Source organism: Protomyctophum bolini (assembly GCF_963924005.1).
Source record: "Protomyctophum bolini genome assembly, chromosome: 18".
NCBI classification, from domain to species: Eukaryota; Metazoa; Chordata; class Actinopteri; order Myctophiformes; family Myctophidae; genus Protomyctophum; species Protomyctophum bolini.
In genome coordinates this window covers 15,778,936-15,791,996 of record NC_137879.1, presented here as the reverse complement: position 1 = coordinate 15,791,996, position 13,061 = coordinate 15,778,936, and the positions used below count along the sequence as shown (strand labels likewise).

At 40.9% G+C, this 13,061-nt stretch overlaps 1 protein-coding gene across 1 annotated transcript; it reads right to left on the bottom strand.

Moving 5' to 3' along the window:
- Positions 1-703: 703 nt before the first annotated feature.
- On the bottom strand, positions 704-12,870 carry rundc3ab (RUN domain containing 3Ab). The gene is made up of 11 exons (XM_080789114.1): positions 12,552-12,870; positions 9,149-9,264; positions 8,899-9,026; positions 7,948-8,033; positions 7,552-7,641; positions 6,993-7,073; positions 6,124-6,289; positions 4,986-5,143; positions 3,134-3,253; positions 2,790-2,893; positions 704-1,897 (listed from the first exon to the last, which is right to left on the bottom strand). Exons 1-11 carry the CDS (start codon positions 12,656-12,658, stop codon positions 1,755-1,757), a joined length of 1,299 nt encoding a protein of 432 aa, XP_080645240.1. The 5' UTR covers positions 12,659-12,870; the 3' UTR covers positions 704-1,754.
- Positions 12,871-13,061: the final 191 nt, after the last annotated feature.

Below are 13,061 nucleotides of genomic sequence, written 5' to 3'. Positions count from 1 at the left end.
GGTCCTTTTCATCTATCAGTCACAAAACCGGACTGCCCATAAGCCCAATGTCGGACCTCAACCTACACACTAAGATAACAGGCTGTTGCGTCAGCCTCTTTGAAATGGGAGTGAGTGAATGAGCGTTATCACCAAAGTGACCAAAGGGAAACGCATTGAAGCATGAGTTCACCTTGCTCATCTGTCTAGTTTAGCTGCCACAAACAATTGATGTCACTGGAACAAAATGGTAGGCAACAAAAGCCAGACAAAGTCAACCCAACTTTGTTTGACCCATAGGCACCCATTCATTTACAGCCTGGGAGTTAATTGGACAGTATGTCGATGTGGAATGCGTCTCCCACATTATCTATTTCCAGCTACTAACAAGGAACCTCCAGCAGTTGTTTGTGTAGCTCTGTGAATTTGTCTGTGCTAAATAATGAATCCATTAACCTATGACCTCGGACAGGCTTTGTACGACTTAGAGAAGGATGTGATGGTTAACAAAGTTAAGCTACAAAGGTGATTGGATACGAAATATATAAATATATATATATATACAATATATAAATGTAGCATAAATCTAAATGGTTGTGCAATGAGTTTCTTACACATACACTGGATCATTCTGTATGTACAGTTAGTATTATGTGTACAATATGTATGTATACTCTCTACAGAATTAAACAAACAACTGCAAATACACAGCACACATGCATAATAATGTTTAAAAAATAAAAGCAGGTTTATTGCAGTTTTAAATATCATGATTCAGGATCCACCCCAACTTCCATTGATAGTAATTTAAATGAAAGTTCAACAAAACAAGTAATAAAATAAATGATACTATAAAAAAAGAATATAGCACACAAAAAAAAGAGCAAATAAATAACAGTGTTCTCGCGCGCGCGCACACACACACACACACACACACACACACACGCACACACACACACACACACACAAGTCCAGCACAAACGACTCCATAAAGCCAGGTTTGTGGGACAAGTCACATGAAACTCTGCATAGTTGCAATGCACCTTTGGCATTTAATTGGTTTGGATGTTTTCTCTTTGTACACAACAGGACTTGCATGCCACATCCTGGAAATCCAACTTTTCACTGAATAAGGCCTAACCCCTCATTGATCCTACTGTAAGAACACAAAGCCACCTCAACTCATGCACAAACTCAATAGTACAATTTATGAGACAAATGACCCCATTCACTTCTCATCAATTAAACAGTCTGTTATGTTGGATGTTTCTAAAAGGTTATAACGGCTCATCTGTCCTGCTCTGCCAGTGCATTAAGTGCACAGAATGAGATACCACTAGCAGACTGATAAGACAGACAAATGGACATACACTACAACTGTGTAGAGGGAGTTTAAATGCTTAGGTCAGTGGAGACAAATACATCACATACTGTAAGAATGAGCAGCATGAAGCAAGAGAGGTCGAACATCCACTGGTTTGTGGTCAGTAATCAAGTCACAACAATGAAAGACAGTGAAACTGAAGGGGGTCGTTGGGCAGTACTGCAGCTATTCCTGTCTTTTTTATAGTACCAGATAGAGAAACTATCGTAAACCTAGAGAGTGCTTGCAGAACAGTGTTTTGTAACTTGCCAGAGTGCTGGGCTCTGAGAGAAACCGTAAAGGGACTTTTAAATGGACCACAATAGCATCTCCTTCCACCAACTGTTTTTGTTTTTTCACGCTGAATTGTCTCAGTGTCTGTGGGTGGTTGGCAGTGTTTCTCTGACGCCCCCTAACTGGGAGAGAGCGCAGGGCTGTTCTCTGTGCTGATGTTGACGAGGCACTCACTGGACTTGAGGCTGGCCAGAGATTTGCAGCTTGGAAGGGAGGCCAAGGATCCACACAGCCCAATCATAGAAGGCGTGTAGTCCTTATCTGGATGGGAGGGAGGAATATACACAGGAGGATCAGTGTGTGTGTGTGTGTGTGTGTGTGTGTGTGTGTGTGTGTGTGTGTGTGTGTGTATGTGTATGTGTGTGCGTGTGTGTGTGTGTGTGTGTGTGTGTGTGTGTGTGTGTGTGTGTGTGTGTGTAAGAGGTGTTCATTCTCGAGGTCGGCTGTACCTTTGACTATAGCCTGGAAGAAGCCTTTCTAACCAAAGTGCTGAAGTATCAGCAGCTAGTGCAGACCATCTCAAAGCTAGGCTACAGATGTAAACTTTTAGTGTTTATCTTTGGCAGCCTAGGGCATGTGCATAAGTTGGTTGTGAGGGGCTTACAAATGGCCGGCCTTTCCAAAAGGAGAGCCAAGCAGTTAGCGAGGTACTGCTCAGTTTCAGCCATTATAGGAAGCCACTCAATTTGGAGGAGGCGTTGTTTCCTTTATCCATGATTTATGTGTGCTGTCCTGTGTCCGACATGTCAGCTGTACTGTATGTAACGATGCTTTGCCGTCCATGCACGTTGTAACTGGCTGTTCTCCTATTGTCAAACTGCACTGGCAGTGTTTGTGTCCTTTGTACAAGGTATTAATGTACTTCTCATTATGTGGACATAAATAAACATTTCAAGTGTGTGTGTGTGTGTGTGTGTGTGTGTGTGTGTGTGTGCGTGCGTGCGTGCGTGCGTGCGTGCGTGCGTGCGTGCGTGCGTGCGTGCGTGCGTGCGTGCGTGCGTGCGTGCGTGCGTGCGCGCGTGTGTTTTTGTGAACATGTACGTATGCACACAACTGAACGTATGCATGCTAGCCTGCTTGTGTGTGTTTGTTCATGGGTCATTCCATGAAAACAAATAATGCGACCATCAGAAGGCGTGTATGTCTGCTGTACCTGCTGTGCACCAGGCGCCTCCGTTCTGTTTGCCCTCAATCCTCTGGGAGTCGGAATCTAGGCTGACATCCACTGACAGAAGCTCAGTGCTGGGGAAGCTCCTCCTACAGGTGCACAAAGGAAACCAACTATGGTCAACAATGTAGCTGCAACCTGGTTTAACCACTTTGAACCTGCTGTTACATGTGATTATAGGCTCTTAAAAAAGGCAGATCTACAAGCTAGGCAATTTTTTATGTGCGACAGTATAATATGACTAAATATAAATATCAGGCTAAAGTTGTTAATATGATTATTTTATTACTCATAATTAATTTTCACCACAGAAGTAAGATGTTTTGTACCTGCGGAATAGCTTGTTGTCCACTTGGTTGTTGTAGGGCTGGAGTGTTGGCCATTGGTTGACCAAAGGGATTGTAAGGTTTTTGGCCAAATGGTTAGAGTCACATGGAATCAGGCTTGTCCTGAAAAACACAAGGATTAAATGTAATCAAAAGTCAGGTCTCCCAGCACAACGATACACACCGAGATATCTCCCATTAAAGCTTTTTATTATTATTATTATTTATTTATTTCTTAAAAGCTTCCTAAGTGAAATAATGTTTTGAACTGACCTACATGACATGTACACAGATCACCATAATTAGTAAAGTATACTGTATACTGGTGGTCTGGCATGTTTAACCCATTGACTATTTTAACCTACTGCCGACCATCTTCCAAAGCATACAGTGGTTTCATTCATTTTTGAGGATTCATTGGATTCAGTTGATATCAGATTCAGTTGATATCAGTGAAAATCTACTTGTCGACAACTGCTTGTGATGGTTCACCCAATATGCTAAATATAACTGGGAGGTTATTCTTTGTGAAAGTTCTGCTATCAGTGTGTTATAATATATTTTAAGGCTGAAAATAGTCTGTCAATCAAATTAATGGGAAAATGATTATTTACAACATATATTATTGTAAATGGACTTTGAACGGTCTTTTAAGGTTGTTATAAGCAATGTAAGGGCTAGTTCAGTAAGCAATAATGAACGAGAGGCATACAGATGCTAATCCCTCACGGAATGATGCATGGCCAAGAGGCCACCATCTTTAGGTATGCAATTCACATGCAGTTATATGAATACATATATAGTGTATTGTCCATGGTTCCACAGTCCTTTCGGAGTCTGCAGGCAGAGCCCTAGGTGGAGTCATTGGCAAAAGTAAGGTACTCAGAGATGTTGGGTTCCACACCTATACACTTTATCAGGCATGTGTTTGCCCAGTTCTAGATTATGGTGCTGGAGTCTGTGGTCATGGGAGATTCCCTAAGAGTGTAGCTGTACATAACCGAGCCCTCCGATACTTCCTGGGTGTACATAAATATGCACCAATGGCAGCAGTCTCAGGAGATATGGGATGGGAGCCCTGTGAGGTTCGATGGAAGGTCTGCACCGCCAGGTTGTGGAACAGATTAGTCAACATGAATGATAATAGACTGACAAAGAAATTATTTAACTAACAGAATGGACCATGGATAGAGGACATGCGTGACATGTTCTGGGAATGTGGAGTTCAAGATGTTTTCCTCGGATTGGAGCAGGTTAATGTTGTGGGGCTAAGGGAGACGCTTCTAGATAAGATCAAACATACCTGGATAGAAGAGATCTGGAGTAAACCAAAATTACGTACATATAGGGAAATTAAATATGACTATGGCACTGAAAACTATGTTTTATTTAATTTACCAAAGAAGAAAATATCACTTTGTGCTCAGATTAGAGGAGGTATATCTCCACTTTACATTGAAACTGGTCGCTATGTTGGGTTGGATTAAGAAGATCGAATCTGTCAAATGTGTGATCTCAATGAAATAGAGAATGAGTTTCATTTTGTTTTGTATTGTCCCTTTTATGGGAGGGTCAGAGAAAAACTGTTTAATAATATAAACTATGATATGATGGATTTAAATTATGCACAATTTATCAGCCGTTTATTAAAAATAATTAATAATAATTGGCAAACTATCTAGAAAAAGCCTGGGACCTAAGGAAAAAAGCAATGTACAGCCAGTAAGAGCGGTTTTGTTTTGTTTATTTTTGTTCTGCTTTGTTTTGTTGTAATAATCCCATGAGGGATGGGCCACGAGGTGGCATGACACTTAAATAAATTCATTCATTCATTCATTCATTGTATTGCACTCACAGTTGCTCCTGTAGCTCTAAGACAATGGCCTCAAGTTCCCTCTTCTCTTCTTGGCCCTGTCTCTCTAGCTCTTCCAACCTGGCCTTCAGTTTCTTGTTCTCTGTTGCCATGTTCTTCTCCTGGGACTCACGCAGACGCACAAGCTCCTCCAGATAGCCCTGATAGCACATACCAACATAAAACAGCCTAAAAGTGGGTCCTTATATCAATAAATATTATATTCAACCTTTAATAGAGTCCTTTCTTTACTGTACTGTATGTCTGTCCTATAGTCTACTCCACATTGCTGTAATCTCACTGTAATAAACTGCCTGGGGAATGCCACTTAAGGCCCTGAACGGTTTTTACCTTTCACAGGCTTTTACTTATAGGCCTTCTCCTTCACATTTAAAGCAATTTCAATCTTAATTGTTTAACATCTGAAATAAACAAACAAAGAACACATAAACGTACTGGTATATTTGCACTTTAGAAATTTCTGGGTGCAGAAATCATGTTTTTGCAAGAGACCCATCTTCATGAGGATCCTGGAGGGGATGCTGTATCTCAGCTGAAATAAGGGTTTTCCTACCACGACATATATCTTTTTCCTGCTTCCTCTCGAACTCTTTCAATTGTACTTTTTTATTTGTCATGTTTGTTTACAGAGATATTTGGATGTGTGGTGGTAACCTATTTCCGTCATACAATTGTACTACTGTATTGATGTTGTTGTTTGTCTTTTATGAGATGGAACATGACCTAACATTTTAAATCCATGTACTGACCTTTTAGATTAAAAAAAAGTTTTTGTACCTTTTTGTGTTTTTGTTTCTTGTTATGTCTTTGTTTCCTGCCCCCCTTCCCCAAAGGGAACAGGGTCAGGGCAAAATACAAAGGAATTTTGTTTTTGTCTGTTTTGTTTTGTTACTCCCCATGTCCCCGTTCCCCAAAAGGACCACAACGGAAACAAGCTTAACGGCTTTCTTGTGTCTGTATCCTTTTGAATTAATTTTCAATAAAGTTTTCAATCAATCAATCAATCAATCAAAGGGATCCAGGGAGGGTGGGGTACATATGGGGTTGTTTGTCTTGAAAGACTTGAAAAATCCTATAAAAATCTATTGAGCTTTTTATGAAACCAAAGATGGTTGCCCACCTTCTGAGCGTAGACAATCTTGAATCTCTGCTCCATTTTGCGGCACTTGGTGCTCCAGCTCTCCTCGTCAGCGAGCAACGGCACATAGGGATGCTCAGGGACACTGTCGTCACTTGCACTGCTGTCAACACTCTGTCTGTCGTCATCGTCACTCAGGTAGTCATAGCTAAAGGTGATGCGGACAAATAATATTTGCAAGAAGGTTTAAAGGAAATTTGATTGAGAATTGAATAGCGGAACTGAATAGCATGCTTCGATCTTAGTGTTCCAAGTTGCTGCACGCCTTCTGATATATTAGCCCGATAAGGTTAGTTATATACAGCAACATAGGGCTTATAGCAGAGTAGCCTTGCTGGCCAGGAAGTAGTGGTATCAGTGAATTTCCCCAATACTTTAATATATATTGAAATTACATTTCATGTCGTCAAAAATCTAGCCATGGACTGTAGTTGGTTTCTTTTATGGCCTGGCATTTTGTAGCATCACCTCTGTAGGCGTGTCTTTGTATTGTATTTTATTTATATAATGAGTTTGGTTTTGTGTGGGGACAATTAAATGTCAACCTAGTGTCCCATTCTGTAATTGGACTGAACACACTGAGACAAATTCCTAGAAACTGCTATAACTGTACAATTATTAGTCTTGAATTTCCGGTAAGAGTAATGGATCAGATCAAAAAGTGATTTAGCTAATATTATAATTTTTTTGTTTTATATTACTTATATTACTCATTTATCTGTCAATTATATTTTGAAGTTATGTCAGAAATACAAAATGCCTAATAAAAACAGTATTTTTAAAAAAGTGATTTTAGTTTTGCATTGACAATTTGTGTTGTGTGTGAAACGGTGGCAGCAGCACATTTTTACCTCTGTGTGAATTTCAAGTATGGTGTATAGTCAATCACAGACGTTGATTTGCCATCCAAGGCCTCCCCTTTCAGACAGAAACTGCGGACAGAGAGTACCATGAAATCCACCAAGAAACCACACTGTCCATATTCAGATGGTGACCATTTTCCTCTTATGTCAAACTCAGGGGGTGGGAAACGGCACCTCGCCAGAGGTGAATAGGATGTATGTGAATATGATCAATACAGTGCACTCTGCAGTGCTAACAGGTTGGTTTTTGAGTGGTGCAACCACTCCAAGGAACAGCAATGTCCGTGTTAACCTATGTGACTATGTGACTATGTGCGTGTTAACCTATGTGACTATGAGTAGCAGTAGAGGCAAAAGTGGCGCTGTTGTGCCAGAAACAGAGAGAGAGAGATAGTGCTGCACTGTTGCCTGCTAATGAGAGAGAGGGGGGATTCACACGGGTGTGATTTTTTTTCCAGAAGTGATATTCAAATAAATAAGATCTGATCTGATAAAGTTGCGATAAAGATAAAGATGCATTTCACAATAAAAATCTGAAGTTACATACCTAAAGTCTATGGCTCCAAGGCCGATGAGCATCCCTGTTAGGACAGTAGCCTCCTCTCTCAACATGATGGCTCCTTCTCCATAGAACCTCCTAAAGATCACACACACGATGTGTACAAATACTGAAAGATGTGTACATCTCTAAAATGAGATGATGCATCTCAAGGGGCTCTAACCAACATTTCAAAATAAAATAAAATATATGTTCATGTTTATGGAAATTCACCAATTAAAGCACCAATAAATCAACGTCAGAAAAGCTTGTTTCTGACATGACTACTAGAACTAGAGTAGACCATATTCCAGATCTTACACTAAGTCAAAATGGCCAGGCCACTGTGTGAATAGGGTCAATTAGCACTTGTGAAAGCTTGGCACATGAGCTGGTTCTTCTAACCTGGTGGTCCTGCTGTCTCTCAGAGCAGTGGCGATGTACTCGGACAGTCTCTTCTCCATTAGAGCTACTCTCATCCAGGCTCGACCCTGAAAGTTCACACACAAAGTCAAGAAAGAAGATCTTAATGCTTGCTTACTATTCTCTCCAGCGTCTGACTTTCGGAATTAGGTCATATGGCAGCCAAGTCTATGGACTTTTAATGTTAATTTAGGGTACTAAACATGATTTCAATCTTTGTTTATAGCACCTTACACAAACATTACCAGGCTCTCCTCACTTCACACAAGTGTGACTTTTTTATACTTACACCTTAACTCTTTTTTAGTACGTACATATTCGTACCCCCAGCTATGGGACGTTATCAGCCAGGTACGAGCAAGTACCCCCCCCCCCCCCCCCCCCCCCCGCCCCCATATACTCGGTTGAGTGGTTTTGAGCCCCAAAGCAGCTTTAACATTGGTCCAGTTGCTATGCAACACCTCTGTCACCACTGGCTATGGGATCTTTCTTTACAACTCCTCTCCATTTACCTTGGTTACAAGCAGGATTTTCAAAGCTCCATAACTACGAGTGCTGTCCTTGGTGATCGTCATCCATCCAAAGTTCGGATGTCATTTGTGACGTTCCCGATTTGTAAACGTTTCTGGCGAGAGGTAAACAGTGTGCGCTAATGCTAATGATAGCCAATCATTACAGTGATAGTGTGCAGGTGGCTACAGCAGGGATGAAACTGATCCTCTTAAAGTGAACGCAACACTGGCACAGCTTAACTACAATTCTGCTACCATCTAGCGGCACAGAAACAATTCATAAAGCGGCCTATTAAGCTGCTCTTCTTATTCTGATATTGAAGAGCACTGGTTGCACACAAAGATTGTCTTTTCATTCGAAAACATTTTAAAAGTATTATTGCCAAATAAATGAATATTCAGATCCGAATGTAGGCCTTGCCTTGGCGCTGGAGGTGCTGATGTTCTCCATGTTCTCAATGCTGCTGATGCAGCTATTTGGGACTTTAGCACAGGCCAGACGGATGAAGTCCCAGTAACTACGCTGGACATCAAACCAGCTCCCCGAGCCTGCAAAAAAGCAAATTATGTATAAATATCATTTATATAATAATTACATTAACGACTTATTTTAACATTTATGAGTTAAAATCCTCTCCAGTCTGTCCTTTGAACCTCATAATAGTCATTGCCTTTAAAGCGGTGGCTGAGGATGTGTTCCAGGATGGCTGCAAAGTTGATGAATTCTTCTGATGAGTCATCGATGGGCTCGGCTGTGTACTTCTCTAAAAGCGTCTTCACTGAGAACCTGCAGAGGATGGGCGTGTGAGACAGATACAGAGAGAGAGTTTGGTTACTGGTAATCGAGTCATCATGGGAAATTCACTGATCCGATTTATCCACAAATCAGAGTCAAGCTTGTTTCACATCAGCAAAGGTCTGATTAGATTGACATCATGCATCTAAACCGGAAATGAAGTAATTCATTAATGTTGCCAGCTGTCTGTACTGAATGAGTAATGCTGCTCAGTATCATTAAATGTATGAGATCCCTCTCATCATATAGCAAGGGCCATTATGGCTGTGATGTGTGCATGCATTTTACCATGCCTCCATGTGATGACCCAACCCAGTCATGGCCTGCTTGTGTATGAAGTTAACCTTTTACTGTGAGGAAGGCTTTGTAGAGAGTTGTCTGGATTTCTAAGAAGCCAATCGACTTTACCACACAGGGGTGTAATCGTTCATTACACGTGACATGTCAATTTCATGAGTATAAAGTAGAAACAACGAAAGTCCCAAGACTGCACCAGCTTTTTGGAGGGGACAAATTGCCTTATTTTACATGCCAAATGTGGATGTGACAATGTACGCCGGTGTGATAAGAGGCTCAGTATGTTTCCACTTTAAAACATCAGTCACCAACTGTCAGTCATTCAGTGTGATTAGAGAGGATCACACTGAGTCACTCACTATGCACATCATCACTCTCTACATGAACTACATTAACTAACATTCCTACTTCCTTTTGGAAATTAACTGAGCTGACTCATGTGCTGTGGTAACCAACAGCATGAGAATAATATTCTAGTAGAATGAGTGCACAAATGCACAATATGTCCTTAAGAATAAATAATTCAGGAAGTCCATTTGTAGACAACATGCCTGTCAAATCTGCTTTGTCCAAAAAGATGGAGAGATATTGTGTGATGATCAGATGACCTCTACTGGACATTTAGTGATTCATTGTATATATCAAATCTGTAGATAATTCTGCTCTATATTAGTCCATATAGACTAGAGTAACAGATTTATAGATACACATTTGTATTAATATCACACAGCAGTTTATATGATTCATTAAATATTACTCTTTTAGAATTGGTACACACAGTTTGTTTCAAGCTCTGGCATATGTATGCTGTGTATTGTACACGAACATACAAATGGCACAATAGACACAAACAAACATGCATGACATATTGATACACACGCATGCGCTCCACTCACGTGTGTGCGTGTGTGTGTGTGTGTGTGTGTGTGTGTGTGTGTGTGTGTGTGTGTGTGTGTGTGTGTGTGTGTGTGTGTGTGTGTGTGTGTGTGTGTGTGTGTGTGTGTGTGTGTGTGTGTGTGTGTGCGTGCGTGCGTGCGTGCGTGCGTGCGTGCGTGCGTGCGTGCGTGTGTGTGTGTGTGTGTGTGTGCGTGCATTTTACCATTAAGACAATGCTTATCTTATCACTGGCTCGGGAACAAAGCCAGCTAGCCAAGTGATTTCACTCGCCATTGTTCTAAGAGAAACAATGTCTCCTTCAGCTAGTCTGACCCTGGTCAGATCCAGGATAACTGACCCTGGATCAGATCCTGGACAGTAATTAGCTTCCACTCCCCTGGGCTAACAGACAGCAGGGCTACAGCACTCATAGGCTCGCCAGCTGCCCAGCTAAAATAGGTGCAATGTTGCTCGCTTGCACAATTATTGTGTGTGTGTGTGTGTGTGTGTGTGTGTGTGTGTGTGTGTGTGTGTGTGTGTGTTTGTAGGCTACCTTATGGAGATCATAACACAACTAAAATACAGAGACGTTAAATTGAAATAAGCTGTACGGTTGTTATTTTATTTTATTTTGAAAGTTTCTAAAGCAGTCCATATCAAGATGTTTTTCTTTTCTTGTTTGTTTTGTGTTTTTTGTTCGTTTTGTTTCATTAAGTTATGGAAATTAAAAATTGATGATTGATTGATTTGTGACATAATTTCTACCAGTCACCAAAAGCCATTTTATAGGACAATGTTATTTTATTTATAATGTGGTTTGGATTACTGGGTGTTAAAACAAGTTTGGGAGATTGCCGGTTGTAACTAGGATAAGGGAAGGTGTCAGTGAAATTGTCTTTGGAATATAATGTTAAGTCTTGATGCATAAGCCCAGAGGACTAATTAGCAGCGGTGAAAGAAGTACTCTTTTTACTTGAGTAGAAGTAGCAATACCACAATGTAGATATACGCAGTAAGTAAACGTCCTGTATTCAAAATTGGCATCAAACTATACTTATTGTAATTTGTAAGTATGTGCCGAAAGTAAAAGTGCTGTGCTGCTCAGTATGCAGGATATCCCATTTCACAGCTGTTTCTGTTTTGCTTTTAAAAAGTTTTCAAAATTTGTCAAATTCTTTAGAAAATAGCTGTAGTGACTAGTGAGCTTGTAGATCGGCAATTTCTGAATAGATGAAGTATAGTCAAAAATTTCAAAAAAACTTTGTATATTAAGTGTTCAAATCATTAGCCTATAGTAAAAAGTAAAATATTTGCATTCGTATTTTATTTTTATTTGTATTATTTTAATGTAGCTCAAAACTGTACTTAAGGACAGGAGGCCTACTTGAGTATAAATGTACTTATATTGTCTGTAGGTAGGCTGCTGTCCACTCTACACACCACTGCTAATGAGGCCTTGTCTGCCTCTGTGTCCTGGCTGGCTGGCTCCCTGGGGTACGGGTATAGTCGGGTACCATCTACTCATTCTACTGTATGTCCTTAGTCCTTATTCCCGGAAGGTTGTCGTCATAGCAACCACATCATCATCAGGGAGGGAAAAAATCTAACGTCTCGTGATGATGACACGACCACACCAGACAGGCAGACACCACCACTCTCAAAAAAGCTGGTCTTCAAACCTTCTGGTGTGCCTTATTGCTGCCCGACCGATGTTTAAGTTTATAAATAAGGACTTGCTATAAATGGTAGGATAGCCTATAGTGCTAGGCTATACGCTTACCGGTATACGCGTGGATCTCGAAAATATTTGTTGACTTTTACAAGATATTAGGCACAAGCAGCACCACAGTTAACAGACTCAACACGGAAAGCAAGTTAGTCTTGTGTCTATATACTGTAGACATTAGACACTTACATGATGTAAGTTACACCAGCAGAGCTTTTAAATATTATAAAGGAATCAGCATTATAGGCTACGCTAAATAGCATCGCCTTTGTTCAAAACACAAACGCAAACTAACATGCACATATAGCGATACGCCCTTTCTATAACAACCAATATTGTTATACAACAGCATATGATATTAACATGAAGGAAGGGTTACCTGCAGACGGTGAGCAGGTTTCTCCGCTCCACTGACACATTGCGAGTGGATGGCTTTTTCGCGACATCTCCCATAGCCATCGCTGCCTGCACACAACCTGGCTCCATCCAGTACAGGAGAGTAGGCTACGGGACCCCTCCCTACCGGCCGACGGTCTTCATGCGTCCCTTCCTCGGATCAGATGAAAGAATGAAGGAGGCAGCTGCTTTCATCAAAGCTATTGCAACTTCCCCTCTCAGCTTGTTATTGTTGACGCTTCACCATGGCACATGCATGCCTCACGGTCACTCACAGCATATTAGGCCTCCTCCCCCCAACAACAGTGATAAATTGTCTCTGTCGCCTGACGACTCTTCTTCCTCCTCCTACTCCAACCCTCTGTTTTCTCCTCCCTATCAGCTCGCCTCCTTTTAATTACTTCATCATGACCTCAGCCCGCATCTTGCAGACTAGAAACATGACGAGTCATACAGTAAATGGATTATCGATTCGTTTTGATAGCAATATGCT

Excerpts from the sequence above, each read along its gene's own strand:
- rundc3ab (XM_080789114.1), bottom strand. The coding sequence starts at position 12,658 with ATGGAGCCAGGTTGTGTGCAGGCAGCGATGGCTATGGGAGATGTCGCG. Across the intron at positions 6,290-6,992 it reads TACTTGAAATTCACACAGAG|CTATGACTACCTGAGTGACG; the intron begins GTAAAAATGTGC and ends CATCACCTTTAG. Across the intron at positions 2,894-3,133 it reads GACAACAAGCTATTCCGCAG|GAGGAGCTTCCCCAGCACTG; the intron begins GTACAAAACATC and ends GTGCACCTGTAG.